Source organism: Malurus melanocephalus, unplaced genomic scaffold, assembly GCF_030028575.1.
Source record: "Malurus melanocephalus ecotype Western Australia unplaced genomic scaffold, MMel_1.1 scaffold_2, whole genome shotgun sequence".
Taxonomy (NCBI): Eukaryota; Metazoa; Chordata; class Aves; order Passeriformes; family Maluridae; genus Malurus; species Malurus melanocephalus.
Window position 1 is genome coordinate 1,173,442 of NW_026623234.1, and position 22,146 is coordinate 1,195,587.

Here is a 22,146-nt window from a genome sequence, read left to right on the forward strand (position 1 = left end):
AGTAAAAACGCAGTGAAAATTACTGTACTTTTACATGCCAAAACCAAAGCTTTTATTAATCTGTTTTCCTGGCTGTTATCTACCCTGTGCCAGGAGTGCTTCAGGAACAGCATCTCTGGCCAGTTGAKGTAGGCAATTGTCCTGCTTTGCTCTGCGCTGGTGTGGCCTCACCCTGAATATCTTGTGTGCAGCTTTGAGTGCCACAATATAGGAAAAATAAAGCTGTTGTAGAGTGTCCAAAGGATGTCTATGAAGATGGTGAAGGGCCTGAAGGGGAAACCTTATGAAACGCAGCTGAGGTGAGTTGGTTTGTTCAGCCTGGAGAAGAGGACCCTGATGGGAGATCTCATCATGGCCTGGAGCTTCCTCACAAGGTGAAGTGGCATGGCAGACACTGATCTCTGTGGTGACCAGTGATAGSAACCCAGGGAACAGCATGAACCTGAGTCAAGGGAAGTTTTAGTTGGATAGTAGTAAAAAATTCTTCATTCAGAGGGTGTTTGAACACTGGAGCAAGCTCCCCAGGCACCAAGGCCCACTGAGTTCAGGAAGTGGTTTGGACAGCACTCTCAAAAAGCACATGGTGTGATTTTTGGGGCTATCCTGTGTAAGGCCAGGAGTTGAATTTAAGATGATGCTTGTGGATCCTTTCCAACTCRGGATATTCTATGATTTTTACACTGCTGATACTTAAAAATCAGTAGAACACAAATTGTATTGGAACTGTTAAGCTATTCATAAGTAATTATTTCCAAGTAACAATTTTCTAACTATTGAAGGTGTTTGGAAAGGTATGGTAGAGGGAATAGTATGCACATCCAACTGATAGAAGAAGGGATACCCAGGTAAGGGGATCCTTGGAACCTGTGGTGCCCCTTCATGTGGTGTTGGCAGACWGCAGGTTGGGTTCCCACTCTCATGCTTCCTTTGAGGTCTTCTATTTTCCAAGCTGCAGCAGAGAATCACTAACCTAAATTTTACTTGAACCTAAATTGCCTTGACTTTGATTTTGAATGTCTGTTCAACTCGGTAATTGTGGTAATATCTATTTAATAGCTGTCCACGTCCTTGGGACGAWCTTGGGCACCTGTCAGAAAACAGGAGGGGGTTTGTGGTGGCACCAGTTCCGTCCTGCCTCCATTAACGCTTTTGTTACCGGCGCCCTGCAGGACCTGGAGTGCACTTCCATTCCGTTGYTGGGATGGGACAAGCAGGGTGGGATGTGAATTGGGTGCCGATGGCTTCCCAGGGAGCGGGCACCTTTAATGGAAGCTCTGCCCCTTGCGTGCGGGGCTGGCGGGCGGAGCTCCGGGCCGAGGCGGGCCCAGGCAGGCAGGGCCGGGCCGGGCCGGGCCGGGCATGGCGGAGCGGCGGCAGCGGGCCCGGGTGCAGGGGGGCTGGGCCGGCGCTCCGGCCGGGCGGGCCGCAGGTAAGGAGCGCCCGCAGCCTCCTCGCTGCTGTGTGCGGCACCCCGGGCTGCCACAGCCCCTGCCCCTCCTGCCCCAGGGCGGGCATTTCTCCACTGCCGTCCTGGGGCCGGGCACCAGACAGCGGGGCCGGGCTCCGGCTGCACTTTCCCCYGAGGGGTGGCCCCGTTTCCCCCCGTTCCCGTCGGTAACTGGATTGTGGGTATTSGAGCCCAGTTTTTGTGTAAAATTTGCGTGTGTGCCACCGGTGCGGCGATTTTGGATGCAGAGTATTATGGATTTGTTGCCAATGTGCGCTTTGAGGTGAGCGCGTCGTTCGCAWCTCAGCGCTGCTTGAGACGAACAGCATTTGATGGAGCTGACTTCTGGAAGAACAATTAGATTTTATTCATAAAACCGTTATGTACCTTTGTTTAGCTTTTCACGGTGAAAACATTGGRAAATGAATTAGTGGAAAGGGATGGAATTAACATAATTTTTTTTTAACAAACATTGGAACCAAAGAGTGCAGAGGCAGAGGAGCACTTTGAAGGTTTCCAGTCTTGTAGGAGGAACTGATTTGTTTTTGTGAACGTGGTCAAAACGTGTTGCACTCACCTGATTACAGTTTCCATAAAGGTTCCGTATTTCTGCACCCTGAGCATCCTAGGCAAGCTTTTTTTAATCATGAAAAAAAAAACCTGTTTTGACTTGTGCATGTGGCCTCAAAATTTTTTATCACAGGTACATTTCATTGCTCCTATTCCTAAGGGGATTTTAAAAAAATACTTTCCCCATCTTTTGAATAATACGGAATGAAGACTTTGTGTTTCAGGCCTCTTTTGAAGCCTGTTTGCATGTGTAARTAACACATCTGAAGCGGTGTGCCTGAGTTGCTCTTCCCATTTCTCCCTGATTTAAAAATGCTCTTTTATTGGAAGTATTTTTCTCCTTTTTTTTCCCCCCTAAACATTGGAATACAGAAGGAAGCAGCTGAGCTGCATGGAGCAATTTCTCCTGGTTGTGTGGTAGGTGTTTGTGGTAGAATTGAAAAGTTACAGATGTTATCCTTTCTGATAAACGTATGTTTTCAGTTTTGTTTGCTCATGGATAACAAATATATATACACACATGCGCACCYATATATTTCTATATTAAGAAATTTCAGTTCCTGTGCAATTTYAACTCTTACTTTGACTCTTAGGTTTGGCAATTTCTTGGAATCTCTGCCAAGCAGAGGAGAATACTCCAAGGAATAATTCCCTAAGTTTTTCCTAACTGTATTTTTTGTATGGTGATATTCAGTTCATGTGATCCTTTTCTCTTTCTTTCTTTGCTTTAGCACCTAGGGCACCTGTGGCCAGCAGCCTTGCCCCTGCAGGTTCCAGACCAGCATGGARGCAGAMAGATCAGCCTCACGCTCRAAAGCAATTTGTCTTTGAAAAGCCATCAGAGGTAAAAATTACATGGTATCTAGCAGAATTTCATCTGTTAGTAAGCTTCAAGTGATAGAATAAAAATCGTTTGAGAGTATAGTCCATTGTTTAAAAACAATTAAAAACTCATCTGAACTGAACTTTGAGCTTTTACTAAGCAGACTTTGCAATTGTTTTGCATATATGGCAAACAGATAGCTACAGTCACTCTGTTTAGCTTTTTCATAGCTACTGTTATTTTTAGGGAGCCAAAAGATTATATTCTACTAAATATTCAGTGTCAATGTCCTAAGCATAGTTTGAGCTCTTCTTGCTTTTCTCAGTTGGGGTATCTGTCTTAACTTGTTACAGAGGAAGGGCGTGGGATTTGTTTTATAGACTTTATATCCTGTCAGCAGATGAAGGGTATTGTGCTCTGTGCAGAGTGAGGGCACTTCTTTGTTTGGGAAAAAGATAATAATGAGTACTTCTTATAAGTTAGACTTACTTGAATGACTGTCATCTTGGCTTGGAAGCATTGAAGATGTTCGGGGAAGATTCTCTTTTCTCTGTGGCAGAGAGCTGCTATCTATGTAGTACTAAATTTTGATCCTCTTGTTGTCTCAGTGCAGTAACTCCTTACAAATCAGAACTCCACTGAGCTCAGAGAAGAGAAGCATAAATCCCTGAGACAACCAGAATGATAGCCAAGGCTGGATTAAACTACTCTGCTTGTCTTTTAACAAAATAAAGCTATCTCAGCTGTGCAGACAGTTTTACAGTGTAAGCTGCTGCTATGTCTGGTCTCTCTTGTGTTTTGTTCATTTGACTGAGGCATGGCGTTTGTTCACGYTTCTTAGGGTTGCTCTGAATTTTTACTTACATAAGGATATTTTTGTAAATATAAAGACAAGAATTTTCTTGATTGTAGTTGATAAATAGCAAGTATTGTAATAATCCGTGTCCTTTAGGGGGCAGTTGATGGCTAAAAACCAGCCTGCGATAGTAGCTTCATTTGAGAGTTTCTGGGGCGAGGAGGGAGTGGGTGGGTTGTTACTATTTTCCTCTTGCCCTAAGGTGTGTTTTTCTCACTGGCTTACCATGTGTGGCTATGCAGWGTCACTAGAGATGGCCATGAGTTCTGTTTGACTGGAGAGTGCCAGGAACATTAATATTCACTGTGTACTGTCTTGTTACCTTTCAGGTGGAGCGCAGAGTTCCCGAGGCAGGCGTGATAGAGTGAGTACCYTGCTGATTTCTCTGTGCGCTTTTTCTGTTATCATGGTCGGTAGGAGCAGAAATTGTGGACTTTTAACCCTTTTGTCATGTGCTGAATGTATTATCAGGAGGGTCCAAGTCTGTTAACTGGTTTTTATGCCTTTGGTGTAGCTGGGAAGCCAGTAATTATGATCAGTTGGACATTCTGGTTCAGCACAACTGCCAGTTTGTCTCCTTTGGTTAGCATTGTACATTTCCCTGGAACAGTCTCACTGTAAACTATGCTRGAAGTTATTTACTCTGGAATATACCAGATATATGGCTGGTGTGGCAACTTCTTTTAGGGTTTGGAAAAGTAGGTGATAGTGTCTTAGTGAAGTTGTGTCATAGTGACTCACCCTTTGTGTTGAAATGGGGATCTTCTCAGGATAACTTTGGCATGAAGTATGGTGGTATATGGTGGAGTTTGAGGTACTGAAAATCAAACCTGATTCAGTTTGGCTATCTTGGTAGCATTTTCTTACTCARTGTGCCTATAAATGCAGAGGTAGTGGTCTGAGTGCAGTCTTGTATGATTGTCTCCTTTAGGGTCCCTGTAACATTCCTCTTATTTTTTCTAAGARTGTCAAAACTGTGTACTGAGCAGGAGGAGGGATAGGAAGTACACACAAACTCATTTGTTTCTGCARCACACTTTGCTCCCTTACTCTGACCTTTATGTCCAGGACACTATTTCTTCCCTTTTTAAACTTTCTTTTATTTTTTTCAAGAAAATAAATGGCTTTCTMGGTCTACAGCCGTTCTAGTTTGTGCTGTTCAGTCTAAGATAATTTCTTGTTATTTTTCTTTCTGATGGCTCTTTCCTTTCTACATCCACAGCAAGCCTGGTGTATATGAGCTGAGCAAGGGACCAACTGGCATTTCTAGGTAAGTGGATGAAACATAATTTGCTATTGCAGAGTGATGTTATACTCTGCTTTTCTGAAGTCCAGTCTCTGCAGAGGATTTTGACTTTAGCAGCCAGCTGCACACTGCCCTTCCTGTGCATCATCTGTTTGGAGTACTTCTGGAAATACTTTTGAGTGTCAGGTAGCAGGGACTTAGGTGATTGTGAGCAGCACTGAAGAGAAGAAAGGTAAATGTCTTGACATGTGGTGTGTACTGCATCTGGTGTTCTTTCCGGAATAAGGACAAGGAGCTGTGTCCATTTGTGTCATGATTCACAGTAAGTTGCTGCTGCAAATTTGGATTAGTATTSCTGTGTTAGAAAGTGTGTGATGTGTGTGTTGTACAGTTAAGAGCTGCCCAGAACTTGTAGCTGTAAATTAAAATAGTTCTAAATTAGTCTAATAAAAGCATTTAACTTTAGGTGATTGTGGTAACTTTAGGATTGTCCCTTCTGCTTATATACCATGCCTTAATTATTTCARCTTCAGGACACTTCAAAACAAAACCTACTTGTTCTGTGATTCCTGTTAAGTAAAACATGTTTTATCTTGCTAATTTAGCTGCAATACCACTCTTAATCCTGCTCTTCTGAATTTGATAGACTTTTAGTAACAGTAGAAAGAATGCCAAGAACATAGTAATTTCTTGTGGATTTATTTCAGTTAATTTCTTCTGATTATTGGATTGCGTTATTTTTGCCTTCATCTTAGTTTCTTCTAAAGATACAAAGAAAATTTTAAAGCATTTTGAAAAGTAAAAGCTTTGACCAGCTGGGAAGAGACAGRATACACAGGCAGCTGGGTTATCTTGCATTTTTTTGGGTTTGTTTTCATAATACGCTGATGGAATACATGTATTTCTGGAAAGTTTATAATCAGATTTGCATCTTTTTTTAACACCTTTACTGTATGCTCTTATTATGACATCTTTGGGGCATGGAATACTTGTGAGAGTGAACTGCTGTTAGCAGCATTCCTACTCTGAAGCCCACCTCGGTGGCTGTAATTCTTGGATGACTGTTAGTACAATCAAAATAYTAAATGTAGATATGGAAATGAAAAAACAGGAGACATTAAATACTGTTGTTATGTGAAATACTTTCCCTTATGCTTCGAAAAGGAGAATAGGAATTGCAGTAGGGATAAAGGGCTATCAAATTCCAAGTGATTCACCAGTGGAGCTGGTGAATAAAGGGCAATTATCTACTTATGTTGATTGTAATCAGGGCTAATAATAATATAATTGCTAACAATAATATAATTGTAATAATCAGGGCTATCTGATTTATCAGATATGAAATTAATAACAAGTAGAAGGATGCCATTTTTCACAGCCTATGGCTGATTCTGGGATTCATGGTCACATGTTTTCATAAGTTTTAAAAAGCAATTACATATGTTTGGTGGGGGTAGGACTCCACAGGAGCCCTTCTGTCCTTCACACCTGCTTTTGGCTGTGGTCAGAAACAGGATATGGGGCTTTGACTTTTTGTATGATGCATTACAGCCRTTTTTAGCTCCTGTGGAAATCTTGRAAATGAAAGTATTTTACYAAACCAGATACAAAAATGCATATTCCTTCCATTTTTCTTTTTCTTCTTTAGGATTCATTTGATTCCTGGCTTTATTGACTCAGAACAAGCAGACTGGATGTTTGAGCAACTCCTCCAAGACRTACCGTGGGGCCAGCGAACTCACATCAGACAAGGTAAAGAGTGTGTAAACCATCTTTTCAGGTCATTTACAGGTCAGTTCCATAACAGAATCTGTGCATTGTTTGTAATAGGTTTTCATTTTATGTATTGTGACTACAAGTTTCCTTGCAAGTTTTCCATTCATATCTGAAGACTTCTGCAGCCTACTTTTAATCTCTAATACCGTTGCCAACTAAATGAAATCTTTCCAAATTGAAATTGCCTGTCTTAAAAATCTTGGAATTTTACTGTCTCTTCTGTCATGTCCAGTTCTTTTTTCTCACTCATTTTTTAAGATTGTCTGGTCATCCCTTTGTATAAATCTCCCAGTGACGCTGCAGAAACTGTATTCATGGAGATTTCTTTCACTAAGTGTATTTTTTGCCTCTTTTACCTAAAATCCCAGCAGAGCATGTTCCTTTTCCTTTGGCTTTACTTATTAGTGCCATTATGCAGGAGAAGAGGCTGCTATTCTGGATTTGTTCGCTAAGGGGCACCTGTTCTAGCTAAACTTCACTTTCAGTCTCGAACGGATGTAAGATAATCTATTAGAGTAGTTACTRGACAGGGCTGAAAAATGTCTTCAATATGTGTTTCTTGCCTGGCAATAAAAGGACAGTATAATAGAGAATGTTACCCATCAAGCATGAGAAATAGTTGCCAAGATAGTCTTTTCGGAAGCTGAAAGTATTTTTAATCTGGTGTTTGTGTTATACCACAGAGCGCACACATATTTGACAAAATATTGTGTCCAGCCTTGTTACTTTTTGTTTCTGTTATGTCCTATGGATGCTACAGTCCTTTTCGATTCACTCTTTCCAGTGCATCCATCTGCATCTTGCAACTTAYGGCAGCATACTGGGCACTAGAACTAGAGAAGGTAAACCAAGCCAGATGTATAAATAAAATTTCAGATTCATTTGCTACCTTCAACTCATCCAGTCCCAACTCATCAGTCTAGCGCTGGGGTAAGGAAATGGATGTGCTTCTTAGATTTTGGAAGGTAATTCCTGCAGATGCAGACCTGATTCTGAGTAATTTCATTCCTTCCTTTGAGTTCATTATGTAAAGCTGAGGATTTTAAAGGGCTGCTTTTTAACTTTAGGTGAATGGACAATCTCTTTTTGATTGAGTTTCTTGACAGAATTGCATCATCTTTCCATTTTCAAATCCTTTAATAAAGCAACTGAGACACTRTTCCTGTTCTTTTTTTCAGAAACATCTTTTGAGGAACCACGGCTTACATCCTGGTATGGAGAACTTCCTTATACATACTCCAGGATAACAATGCAGCCAAATTCAAATGTATGTATATGTTGACATATATGTGTTTTATTATTGTCTACAGAGAAATCCTTTGCAGAGATCAAGAGACCAAAAATTCCCTCTGTCCTCTGTTCTACTTATCTAGAGTGTCTGTTAGCATTCCATATGTGATAGCAGCAGATTCTACTTCAATGTGGTCAGTTTTATAAAAAAACTCACTTTGTGAGTGAGTTAACAGAGAGGAGCATGATTTAGCTGCTAAATGTTGCCAAAAGGAAGTTTACTACTCTAGAGTTTAAAGTTTTGCTATGGGTCATTGTAGCTTTGGTCAAAATCTGAATTGCTCTATTTGACTTAYTCCAAGTATCTTTGAATGGGAGATTGTACTGCCCTGAGTTTTTGTTGTAAAGATACAGTAATACCAATTACTGAAATAGTTACTTTCAAAAACACTTAGGTTTAATACTGCTTAAGTGAGAGTTTAGGCATATTTTGGTTCCTCTGTGGCTGCTATGACATTCACACATGCAGCTGGTCTGCTCAGCAATTCCAGATTGTACCATATAATTTCCCACACTGTTTTGGAAGAGTTAAAAACTTTCTGAGTGACTCAGTAATGTTTTGTTCATGATTTCTCTCCTTCTCTCTCTCAGCCTGTTGTCCCATCAGCCTGTCTCTTGGTATTGCTTTGTTTAAAATTTCCATGGCAGTAATTAGGTGTCACTGTTGAAAGTTGGACAGCTTGAGAGCAAAGCATCTCAAATCCCAGAACTGCCTCCAAAGTGGGATACCTTCTAGCAGAGCTCAGTTTGGGAAGAGTTGGAAAGGTGTTATTTACATGATGAGTTGAGAAGATTTTGTAGTCTAAGAGATACTGTAGTAAAAAATTCTGTCACCTACAGAACTTGTGAAAAACCGGGCATTTCTTTGRTACTCATTTGTGAAGTGTTGTTTTAAATGAACTTCTCCAAAAACTGAATGGCTTTAGGGAGTGGAAGTGCCCTCACAAAATCATTCTGTTGTACTCTAATGATTTAAATCCAGTTCAGAACTGCCTGTTGTGAAACGTACTGTTGCTCAGAGATTGGATAGAGCCCATACACCCTGAATTCAAGGTTTCATAAAGTTTGCATAAAGTTCTGAGTTAGCACTCATTGGGCCACTAGCTTGTTTCTCTCACCCAAAATGTACAAGGCTTAAATGAGTCAGTCATGCTGGTTCTGTCTTTTATTCTTGAATAATTCTGCTTTTTACTGACAGAAGGAAACTCAAGCAGAAAGTGAGATGCACGGAAAAGTTGCATAGCTGGAAGGCAGCCCTTCCCCAGCTGAAGGCTACCCATAGGCCAGATCTATGGTTCGTTGCACATGGACACTCTGACATTTCACTCAGCTTTGCAGGTGGGGGTACCTGCAGCCTAGAAGAAGCAGGGGATGGTGTAAAGAGCACAGTCCTTACCTGCAGAATAGGGCTTCTGTCACGAAAATATCCTGAGTAAGATACAATTTAGTGCACAGCTTAGCCAATAGCTGATTACTGCCTTAAACGCTTGATCYGTAGGAGTAATTAGCTTKKKSCCCYYCYTTTTTTTTTTTTGTAAGAATTGGTGTGATTGCAACACTTTTATATATGAAACACTAATCCAGTGTTTGTGCCTAAATGAGTTTTGTTGTTAGAAAATGTTTCTTTGTAAGTAGTGAAGAGCTGATGACCAGTAATGTTTCAACTAAACTGCTTCCACTGCTGCAGGTTTGTAGTGGGTTTTCAACTACATTGTAAAATTCACCATATTATATCATTTTAGTAATGCATACTTCTGTGATGAAAATTGAAGAAATCTAGTCCTGGTTGGTGAAAAGTGCTTTCAATAATTTTTCAATAATTTTTCAATAATTTTTCAATAATTTTTGTTGGACTCTTCTGTGCATTCAGGCAGCCCAATTGCAAACAAACTTTTTTGGGGTGGTATATGTTTATCTATAATTAATTACTCACAGGATGCTTAATCATTGAAGACATAACTTAGCTAGAAATACCCCAGTAGAGAAAGATGGCTCCTGCACTGTAACCAATAAATTAAATACATGTTAAACTTGGGGGAGTTTGGATGGAAGGAAGGTAGTGCAGCTTTGATTATTAGAAGTGGATACTAGAAAATACTTCGARCTGTCTGTTGCTGCTTCTGCCAGTGGTGTACTTGGAAATTTGAAATCAGTTTCTTATCCTCTCTTGATCTCTGTTTCTGCTTATATAATGGGCAATAAATCTGGCCTACATTGCTTTGGGTTTTKKKGKTTTTTTCTTTTTTTTTCTGTTTGTGCAGTTCTTAAAAGCACTCTGACGATAAAAGTCATGATGTGAGTTCATAACATTAAATAACTGGACTGAGTTGTAATGGAATGTGCAGAGCTTCCCTGGGCTGTGGTCTGAGCAAGATGTTAACAAAGGGAAGGATGAAGTCTAGGGCCAGTGACATTGGTTTTGTGACTCACTGAAAAGTTACAATGTTGAAGTCAAAACCCCAGGAGGTTGAACTCAACAAGCTGTGCTAACAGAATGGGKACAGAGGGCCACGTTAGGCCAACCATTTCCTCTTGTTCTCTGTCAACAGCTGCAGGCAATTGAGAGCAGTGTCATTTAGTCACTGATTGCCTCCATTAGTATGAAAGGCAGCCTGGCTTCAGAGTTTTAAGAGATGATTTAGTATTGAGCGATGGGTAACATGTGCATATTTTGCAGAAAGCCCAGCCCATTCCTCTGCTCTACTAAAAATATCATCAGAATTGCTGTGAGTCATTTGTTTGATTTTAATTATCTTGTGATTAAGGTGCAGTAAATTCGTTTCTTCGTCGTTTTCGCCTTCTGTCTTGCATTACCTGCCCCTGGCCTGCATTCCTGGCATTTACACTCGCCCTCTGTGCTGATTGCAGTGGCATCCTGTGCTGACCATGCTGAAGGAGCGCATTGAAGAGCTCACTGGCTACACCTTCAACTCTCTTCTCTGCAACCTCTACCGAAATGAGAAGGACAGTGTGGACTGGCACAGTGATGATGAGCCATCACTGGGAAAAAATCCYGTCATTGCCTCACTCAGTTTTGGTGCTACTCGGATCTTTGAGATGAGGAAGAAACCTTCCCCTGTGAGTGTTCATAATACACTGAGAGAGTCTTATAACTACTGCTATGTTTGCTATTTTCCCCTTCTTTAAGGGAACTTAATGAAAGCAGAACTTGTAAAAGTTGTGTGGAATAAGTGTAGGGATCGAGAAATCTCTCTCATGAATTGTGACATGCTGAGGATGGGCATGGGACAGCTCTAATAATGTGCAGCAGTGTAGTGTAGTGCTGCAGTGAAATTGGAACTTGAGCAGTCTCCTGCAGTCTTCTGCCCTTTACTGGTACTTAAAAGGAGATCAGTGATGCTGGAGGTGGACTTAACACTGTACAAATGAATCAAAGAGTCGCTGCCATTTTCTTAAACTCAGGCCAATGTTATGTAATGCAGATGAAGAGTAGTTCTGACTGCTCTTGTAAGTAAAAATCTTAACTTAAAAATCTTAATGTTTGCATTTGGATGTGTGTGCATTCAGATTGAGGGCCAGTGAACAAAGGGAAGAAGCTCATTTCTTTTCYATAAAATACAKTGGAAACTGTCRCATCGTATTTGCAGACTAAACAGASATCCTCTACTTTGATAAGAAGAGGTGTGGAATATACTTTCAGGAGTTAATTGGTGATTCAGTAATGAATACTTTTTCTATATAAAATGATGTGCTTGGGAATGCTGTCTTTACAAGCCACCKTAAACTTGCAGTTCATATTTGTCCAAGTAAAGGATTCACCTGTGTTGAGAATACAGGCCTTATTTTATTGTGTCCTATTTCAGATGAATTTGCTCCTTATGCAGTCTTTGACAACTTTGGGAAGAAGTTTGCTATGTGCTTGTRTTGCTATTTATTCTGAATAAGTAGTACTGAAAACAGAGGTGATTATTACCAGCCTAAAGGAAAACTCTATGCAGACATACTGAAGTCTGCCCATCAAGCGTGACCTTGGGTCGCCTAGTTGTAGACAGCAAAGGTCAGAAACTGAACCAGAAAACAATTAAATAATTAGTACTTTTCACCAGTTCTCCAGTTTGTAAATTCTTTGTTGCCTGAAGTGCATTTARTCTTGGTCCCTAAGCATGAGATCACATAACCAGTCTTTTATGTCAGTGGGCATAGCATGAGTAAGTGTCCTTGATGCYGTGTTGATAATAAAATGTCAGCTGGAAAGTTCATTCCTCTAGAAAACTCTAAATGGTGTTTGAATTAATTTTAAAAGTGCCTGTGTTCCCCATCGATGAATCAGAATAAAAGACACTTAAACTTCAGTATAAACTTTTTAAGTTCTGTCTTAAAAATCAATCCTAGTTCTTGAGTAAGATGCCTTTTTATATATTTTCTGAGAAGACACCTGCTATTAGCAAAGGGGAAAACATCTGTGCCATTCATACTTSGCTGCCTTGTTTGATCTGTACTGCACGATTTCTTCCCTTTTCTTCCAGAGATATTATTTTTCTATATTCCCTCAAGCTCTCCTCATTTTTTTTTCTTTAGCACCTTTGACCTGATATTTCTGACTAGCTGAGCCTTGCTACMTGTGAATTGTATTCCTTTTGCAAGYGTGACGTACCTTTTYTCTGAGGTAGAATCCCCATGTGCAGATCTTTGAAACAGTTGCTATTAAGTGTGTCCTGTGCTTGAGGGAACTCATACTYAATAATTACATGGCACACATTACGTATTCTTTGCATATTCCCAAAGCCTGCAGTTTCTTGAGAGCATCGAATGACAATAGATGCTTTGCCAAGTGGGAGTTACAAGAGGCTCTGATGGAAATTACAACCTTTCAGGCTGTACCACCAAAGAAGTAATTTTCATAGTCTATTGTACTGTAGCATACTCTCTTTCATTAAGAGAAAGTCAAAACTGGTTGTAGATCTTTGAAGTTTGATCATTCCTTTGTTAAAAACCAAGTTACAGGAAGAGGAATGTGATCTAGGGAGAAGGAATTCAGATTAACAGGCATTTAGGCTCTCCCTGGTTTTCAGTCTGCCATAGTGGGTTTTCCAGAGTTAGTCTTCATTGATGAGGGAAATAGAAAGTAAATCCTTTTCCTCTCAAAATTAAACTTCTTTGAGGGCCACTGTTCTGTGATTTCAGATTCTAGGGTTTCAAAGGCCTTCTTTTCCCTCTGTTCTTGTAAGCACTTTTAAGTATGTTGAAATTAAAGATGTAGTGAATATACAAGATGAGAAATACTATGGTAGAACTGGGGTTAAATGGTACTGGGGGGAAAAAAAGTGGTTTCCTGTATGRGATCATGTACTGAGTACAAAACAGTATGTGTACCACAAATGAGGTTACAGCTTGAAGAGCAGTTGAAGATTACTAGATTGGAGCCTTCAGAGACTTCAGTTTGTGTTGATATCTTTACAAGTATTTTCTAGATTATATCTTGAAATGTGGATGAACCTGATAGTGAACAAAATCCCATTTCTCTGACTGAAAAGATGACCAGTAGTGTTGAGAGGCTGGGGTTTTTGTGCATATTTATGTGAATTTTGACAGTTGTCTGTTGGTAATTTGTTAGTGTTTRTGTAAGTCACTTTGAAACAATCACACAGTCTGAAATACTTTTTCACTTGGCAAAAATGAAAAAAAGAAGGTTTAAGCGTTTTTTTTTTTTTTGTTATCCTGAAAATTGTTCTAGGGTGAGGGGAAGGAAAGGTTCAAGTCCTCTGTTTTTCTTTTTGATGAGCAGTGTACTGAATAAGTGTTCATCATATAATAGAGGGCAAGGGAGTGTAGAGACGTGCATAAACTATTTGTGTCTGCTTAAGCAAGTATCCTTTGTGGATAAATAGAAATAATTCTTACCGAATTTCAGCCCAGTGCATGCAAAAAAAGCTGCAAATACATTTCAGGTGTAAATTCCTCACTGGAACAAGGAGACTTTGTGGGAATTAACATGACACCAGTAACTGTTTTATTTTGCCTGCTGGAATCTTTCTTTTTAAGCATTCTTTTTTCTAAATACATCCTTTAGTGTTTATTTGGACCACTTACATGAGAGCAGCTGATATTTTTCCTTTGCTTTAAATGGTTTCTAGGTTTTTTTGGATGCCTCTTTCATAGTTCAAATTCTGCAGTGATCTGGTTTCTTCTATTTTCTTCTTCTAGRTCCAGTAAATTACTTTAATTTTTCTCCTGCCCACCCCCACCCCCATCGTTGTATCTCCTGCCTACACCGAAACCAGGAGAGAATGCTTTGCTTTAGAGCTGTGATTCATGCGCAGTTCACACAGCTATTGGTTGAGTCAATGAGTTCTCTGTGCTTGCCTACAGCTTAAGTGTCACCACTGTGGCACCGTGACCTCCTCCCATTCCCAACACAGCCTCAAGCCCCCAGTCCCACTTGGACACGATTTCATCCTTCCAATTGAGAGGAATTGATTTCACTCTGTGGGATGGGTCTTTCCAATACAGCCTCAGTAGCATTTTTTATTGCTTGTCACTGCTCAGCTTGAGACAATGCCRTGTTATCTGATTGTGTCCTCCTGGGAGCTGAGTGGGGAGTGTTAGTTCAGCAGGGGAAGGTGGAAATGATCTCCCACTAAACTCTCACGTTCCCCTGGGATGTGCCCTGTGGCAGGGGTGTGGGTGCCATGGGGACCAGCTGGGTGGCTGTCCGGCAAATGGCTGTGTGAGCTGTGGAAGGGACTTAGAGAGCCAGCTGTCAGCTTGCTCTTCTTCMATCTGTAACCAAGGAAACCGATGGGTGCTGGGAAGGGAGGGAGCTTTACACGTGTTAGATAATAGCAGGATGTTCATGGTGTTCTAAGAATTAGCCTTCAGATAGGTCTGTCCTTCAGATGARTCACCGAAGCACAGTTCTTTTTTCCTAGCAGAAGGTAAAGATCTCCTAGTACTTCTGGAAACAACAGAAAAATAACCCTTTGTGAATTAACAGACTCGTTTGAAGATGAGTGTGGGAATATGTAGAGCATGGTAGAAGCAGAGATTCGGATCAAGATGAAGAGGGGTGAACTTTCAGATTGGCACGAAGGAGACTCAGAGATAGCAGTGGCTGCAGAGGAGGAGGAGGTGTCCAGCAGTATTGGCAGGACTTGAGAAGCTGTAGACAAGCAGAGAGGAAGAAGGGACTGTAGGACTGAGGGCATTTAAAGATAGGCCTGTGTAGGCAGGCCAGTGCATTATGTGAGAAAAGGGGCAGGATAACTGATACTCATTATTACTGAATCTGTAGAGAAAAGAACTGCAGTGAGGATTTTGTCAGAGTGAGAATAAACATGTTAAAATGCAGAAGTATTGATAGATAAGACTACTTTGTTGTGAGGGAGGGTGTTTATGCAGCTGAGGGCAGAGAAGTAAACTGGAAAAGAGGATTCAATGAAGATGAAGTCTGAAAAAGACAAGATTTGAAGTTTTGTAAGGATATTTCTCTTRGTAATAGGTCAATAGATGAAGCAGAAGAGCATAAGCCAGCATTCTCCATGAAAGCTGATGACTTTTGCCAGTGAAAATGGTTTTGCATCATTTGCCTGTGTAATTGCAATATTATTTACACATTCTTGTACAGAATGTTTCCATTTACTTTTCCTTATAATAGAAAATTCCTCTACACTGTCCAGAAACCATTTTGTACTACTATAGCAATAAACTTTCCTGAGACTTAAGAAACAGACTTGGGTGATTTATGTAGATTTATACTGGATCTTTTCTCTCGTTGGTTTTTATACCATTTCAAGAAAACAACATGGATGGAGTCCAGGAGTTTTTACAGATTTTGTATTCACAGCTTCCCAACAACTCACACTGAGCTTTCCTTAGTTATTAACTGTAGTTATTGTAATTAGGGATTTAACAAAAGGGTTTAACCAGTCTACTTGGATAGTGTAAAGCCTGGATTGTATTAAATGTGTACTCAAAATTATGAAAATTCTAATATACTGAAAAGCAGAACAATTGCTTTACTGTTCTTGTAAGTAGCTGGTTTTGTAAAATATATAGAGAGCTACGAAGTGAACGTAAAGAAGTCACCTGATGCACTTCTTTCCATGTTTGTTACCAGAAAGTCTTTTCCGCCTTGGATGTCAAAAACAAATTTCCTTCATAAACTTCTTGACCTCTGAAAGTCAAGTGAGTTTTCTGTATGTCTGACATCAGCTCTAGAAATGAAAGTTCTGAAATGAGCTTTGATTGGCAGTGTTAGTAATGGTATGTAAGAAAGTAAGAACTWTATATCTAACTTCACTGGCTTTGCAAAGCAAATTGACATAAAAATCTCTTTTTCCAAGTAAAATGAAGCTCAGAGATGTACCATTAAGCCAGAAAGTAGTTGYTGTTTTTACATACTGTCTTTTCTGAGCCAAAAGGCTGTTTTCTCCTAAATCATTTATCTTAGCAGACTTCCTTTTTAATTAAGATGAGCAAGAGATAAAAATAAGCCCACTGTTGTCCATCGACAAAGTGAGATGATGTAATCTTCTGAAATAGAAAGAAGGCATGCAGTGGTATTTCTCTGCTTTTCATCAGCAGTCATGTTTATAATACCTATTTTTGAAATTTTTTCCTTGTTTCCACTGAAGATAAGAAAACATTTCTGGCATTACACCTTACTTTTAATAGAGCATGATAAATGGCTAATAATTCTAGAAGCTTAAAAATATTTTATGTATTGTCCTTGCAAAGAATACTTAGTAATGGTGGTTCTGAGTACCTTCAGCACTCCTTGATTGCAGAGATTTAGTGAGCTTAATCAAWCACCAGTGCAGCCTTGGACCCTTAGGTATCCCCAGGAAATTGAGAAGTCCGGAGAAGACAGCCAGTGAGTGCTGCCAGTTTCACCAGCAGTACTGAATTGCCTTGCTCTGTCACAGGGAAGAAAGTGGCAGTGTGCAAATAGTCAATTACATCAAGTGATACTTTTTATTGTTGGGGATGGGCTTGATACCAACAAAGCTCTTCTGCATTTTAGAAGGTGCAGTCCACTTTCTATCTGCATCTTATTTATAAACACACTCGCCCAGATGGTTTTCTGAAGATTAGATTACCATTTTTCCCAGTATTTGTTAGTTAATCTCATTATTTTGAGTTTTTCAGCAAGCCAAGAATTTTTAAAAGAACAAACCTTCAAGTTGTACTACTGCAGAATTAAGCTTCAGAGGACTTMGTTGAGATTTTTGAAAATGTCAGGTTTCTAAAAGCATTAAAATGTGTTTGATGAGAGTTCTTGGGTCTGTTTAATGGCTCTCAAAACACTATGTCTCCCTTTTACTGATTAGTGTTTTCTTCTAACTATTGGGTTTATGCATAGCCTTGTTAGTTTTCCTGAATGATTCAACTTAGGCCTGAAACCTGGAAACCTTGTAACATTTGTTTCTATTTCAGAAATGTGGGACTTCTGTCAGTGTGAGGCGGCTATACCTGTACCTCAGCCTTAAATCTTATTGTGATAATTCCATTTTCCCAGTCTCTGTTGTCCTTTTTTCCAGCTTCTTTGTGATCTGCTTCTGCTACAAGTGACACAAGCTGAGACTTCTCATCTTTTATCCCCACAAAGTACAATTTCATTTTACATAAATGTGACAAATGCTACTTTGGTAGTAATGGGCTTTGTAGAGTCTGAAGTAATTGCTAGCTTTGGCTGAGTCTGAAGTAACTGAGCATTGTCTCCTCCTAAACACTCAGAAAGTGTGACTTTAGGAGTCCACTAAACATTATAAGAAAATGGAAGAGAAAGCACTGACTAATAAAAACTGAAAAATCCAAAACATTTGTTCAAAACCTCACTAAGATGTATTCTCTCTTAGGGGAACACTGTCATGCTTTAGCAACTCAGCCTGGTCTTATTATYTTTTTCTCATCTCTTTATAGTAATTGTGTATTTCTGGCTTTTTTTTTCCTTTTTTGAAGAACAAATAACTTTTTGTCATCTCTTTGGGAGAAAAACTAGTATCTTTGCTTCTAGAGGGAGTGTTACAACAGCAAACATACTCAGGCTGTTTGATATATGTGGTATACTCTAAACAAGGCTAACCCTCTACTTTTATAGTGAAGAGATTGAGAACTTGTTCATACTCTTTTAGTGAAGGACATTTATTATTCACTATACTTTTTCAAGCAATGTCTTTTTGTAATTTAAATAAAAGACTTCTTGAATCTCTCCCATTTCAACATTAATTAAAATATTTTTTTAACTCTCCCTCTCTCTAAAATAATCCCTGTATTTTGCAGGTGATCTGAACCTTCTCTGAATTTCAGAGAGTTGTTTTCCATTCTTCCTAGACACCTTTCTAACGTAGAAATAGAGTTCTATAAAAGGTAAAATACATATTGCCATTCTGTGTTTGGGGCGGACWCCTGGTTTTCCTATTAACATTTCAGTATTAATGAAATAATAAGCAAGATAATAAATGGAAATTGTTCAAGGTTTGCAGCCGTTTTTCTTCCAGAGCTGTTAAATGCTAAAATGAGAGGACATTTAAGGATTACATAGAGCATTATAATACCTGCCCGTGTGGCGTTCTGGAAGATAGTTCCTATCACACATTGTATGACTACATGAGGAGGTTACTTTCATGATTGAAAAAAACAACTATGTTGCCATCATAGACTTCCCTAAGCAATTTGACTTAGCAGCGTATGAATCTGCTTTAAATTGGAAGTGATAGTGCAAAACAATAGAGAGTTGCTGTTCCCTCTGAGTGGCATGTGTGAGACCATTGCTGGGGTGTCACTGTCTCATTCTTGTATTTGAGGGGTTTTTTAACCCCTTTAAAATAGTTGTGCATAATCTAAAGGCTTAACAAAAGTTTGCAAATTATTTGTGGTTTTAGTCTAGCATTCTGTTTTGCTTAGTGGTGATAAAATTTATGGCAACTTGTTTTACAAGGAAGAAGACTTTTTTTTTTTTTAAATAGGAAAAGCTCTTCATCCAGCAACTAATGCCATAGCATCATGTAATGTTGTAAACAAGACAAATTCAGAATAGCAGAAAGAAGTTATTTTTGGTAGTTAGCTGTTGGAATCTAGGGTGGCTATTGCAGAATGTCTCCACACTGAAGTATTTATTTTAAGGTGCTTCCAGAAGGTGTGCAGCCTCACTCCAGAATTTTGCACTAAATGCAGGATCTGGTTGTTGAACTTTACTTGTGTTGTCCAGGCAGTGCAATACAATGGCTTCTTTCATTGTTAAAATTCTTGGCTCCTGGACTTCATATGAAATACAGATACAGAGAGGGTTACATAGACTTCTTGATCTTGTAAGAACCTTCTCCTATCTCTTCAGGCTTYTTAAAGCTCTGCTGTAGAGGACTGGTTTTCTACCAAAAGAATGGGCCTGCTTCTTCAGTGTCTAATGTTTCTTTTTAGGAGGAGAATGGAGACTATACTTACGTAGAAAGACTTAGAATCCCACTTGATCATGGGACTCTGTTGATGATGGAAGGAGCTACTCAGGAGGACTGGCAGGTAAGARCTCTTTGACACTGTTCATGTGCTTTACTTGCAGTGCAGTTTTCCACATATGCTGAGGCACTCCCATGAAGCCRTGGGACATTCTGCTTCCAGTGGCACAATTGATTTCTAAGATATTAGTATTGCTTTCTGCCTCAGAGTTTCCAAGCACCCACAGAAACAACAGGTTTGATTTTATGTGCCAAGTGATGCAGTAGGAGTCAGCTCAGATGTTCCAGCATTAAAGTTCAGCAATGGAGGTTGTAGCCTGCAGTGGAAAGAGCAGTATCAATAGAGAAACTTGGAATATCAGAAAGTTGTAACTTAAGAATTCTCCAGTAATGTACAAAGGCTTTTTGTTTACAGTGACCTTGAGCAGTCAGAACCTGATTTTTTTACCTTATGTAAGTGTTTAGAAATATGAATTAAAAGCCATCACAGGAAATGAAGGTTTTATTCATTGTTTGATTACCTGTATTTTAAATGCACAAGCTCATGGTTTGTTGTTTTCTTTTTTTTCTTCCCCCTTAATGCCACTTACAGCATCGAGTGCCTAAGGAATATCATTCTAGAGACGAACGGATAAACTTGACATTTAGGATGATTTATCCAGAACCTGATGGAGTTTGGAAGTGAAGAGCCACTTTGGACATTGGTAGATATACGCCTGTAGCAGATTTAGAGCCTCAGATTGCTACAGATTTAAAGGAAGCCTTACAGGAACAGAGTTCCTTGAAATGATGGGGAAGACAGTTGATATTATGAAGATCTTTGGCAATCAGAAGCTGCCTGTATTATGTGGACAGAAATTATATGTTATTAGAYGATAACTAAATCACAGGCTTTACGTTTGTGAACAAAGAGAACACAAAGCATGTGAAAGGTTTGAGAGGTCCCAATTGGAGCAGACAGATTCAGTGAGCAGATGGTTTTGTGCCTTGTCTCTCCTTTACTCCCAAGTCGTGATCTCTGTTGGACGTAATGACAAGATGGGRTTCTTTGATGTAAAGCCAGCTCTGTGTGTCTGTACAGAAATGAGAAAGCTACACTTGGTGATGATCTCTGGGTATTACTCATTACTCTAAAGGGTAGTGCATTGCTTTTTATCTGTAGGTTGCAGGGTCTTTTCCAATTAAGCAGTTTCATAATTTAAATAACTACTTGAACTGTACTGATGTCTAGTGGACAGAGGCTTAAGGCTCTCTTTTGACATGTTCTCTCTAGTCAGACTTTATCCTGTTTATCCATGTAGACAGGACAAGGCCAAAGCAATCAACAGAGATACCTGATGAGCCTGCTTCTGGGTCAGTGCATATTGCATTAAAGAATGCTACTAAAGAACTACTCAGAGGGTTATCTCTTGAACCTCTGCTGTCAYGGATCAGCAGTCGGCACCTCAGACCTAGTTCCAGTTGACTTGCTGGAGTCCTTCAAGCTTTCCTGCTRCAACTCAGCTGCTGCAGTCTGGATGTTAAGTCAGGAGTGCTGCMTGTGAGGTTGAGTTCTCACTGCAGCTAAATATCATCAGTGTATTGGATCAAATCATGGGTTTGGTCCATCTTCCCTGTCTGCCTGCAGTAGAATCTAAGCAMAGGTAAATACCCTATGCCTTGTAACACGTTAGTGTTGTTAAGCAAGTTAATGTCCCTCTTCACTGTCAGAATTAACCGGTGTTGAGAAAATTTCTGTCTTCCCTTAGCCACCATTTGTTGTGGTTTAAATTCTTACTTGATGAGAGCAGTCAAGTTATTAATACTCAGTTATGCCCGTGTTTTAATGTTATTGATGACATAAAGGACATAAATGYTGAGCCATTTCAGTCCCTGTGGTCTGAAATTAGGCAGAATAATTTCCTAGAAGCCGCTTCGCTACCTAAGTCACCATACATTATTTTTCTAAAGTGAATGAATGTTATTATAAAACTTAAATTTGTTATCTGGTATCTTCACTTTTGTAYAGAAATGTATATTTTATGTTATTTCCTTGTATTTGAATCTTTTATCTAGGCTCTGAGATGTATTTCCTGGAAACCAGAGTTGAAGTAGGCAGACACTTACTTTCATGTTTACATTCTTTGGGTCAGTGGAGCTTTTTTGTGCACATCCCTTGTATGTGTGTCCAGGTTTGGCAGTCTTGACAGTGGTTTTCCTTAACCAAGGGACAGTACTAATTTCCCAAGGTATTCTGAGAAGGCAGCACTTYTGCCTGTTTCAATTCATACAAGCTCCACTTATTTTCACTGTGTTAAGAGCAATCATGCTRCGAGAGAGCGTAGGAGATGGGGATGAGGTGGAAACTTTTAAACTCCCAAACCTCAGCCTGTGCAAATTGCAACTCACTTAATTTGGTGAATCTGTGGCACATAACTAACAGCAGGGCCCTGGAGGCTGATGCTGCTGTGGAAGAGCAGTTTTTCACTTCCTTTCTTGGTTTCAATTTGTCATGTTAGCAAATTTTGGTTTAGTTTCTTTACTTCCTTTGATTTGGGAAAAGACCAAGTTTTCCTCCCCAGAAAAAAAATGATTTATGGGAGAAATGTTCTATCCCCCAGCACTCCTTTTGTTGCTGGAGTCTACTGCATTCTGCTTTCTCTCACGTGTCAGCTTTCCTGTATCCAGACCTGCAGACAGTGAGGAGAATGCATATGGCATCATTCCCCAGCCTGTCCTGTGTAT

At 39.7% G+C, this 22,146-nt stretch overlaps 1 protein-coding gene across 1 annotated transcript; it reads left to right on the top strand.

The window, feature by feature from the left end:
* Positions 1 to 1,349: 1,349 nt before the first annotated feature.
* ALKBH3 (alkB homolog 3, alpha-ketoglutarate dependent dioxygenase) lies at positions 1,350 to 21,605 on the top strand. Its single transcript, XM_057364210.1, has 9 exons — positions 1,350 to 1,429; positions 2,749 to 2,861; positions 4,026 to 4,060; positions 4,919 to 4,966; positions 6,591 to 6,694; positions 7,897 to 7,985; positions 10,877 to 11,086; positions 19,388 to 19,486; positions 20,015 to 21,605. Exons 1-9 carry the CDS (start codon positions 1,360 to 1,362, stop codon positions 20,105 to 20,107), a joined length of 861 nt encoding a protein of 286 aa, XP_057220193.1. The 5' UTR covers positions 1,350 to 1,359; the 3' UTR covers positions 20,108 to 21,605.
* Positions 21,606 to 22,146: the final 541 nt, after the last annotated feature.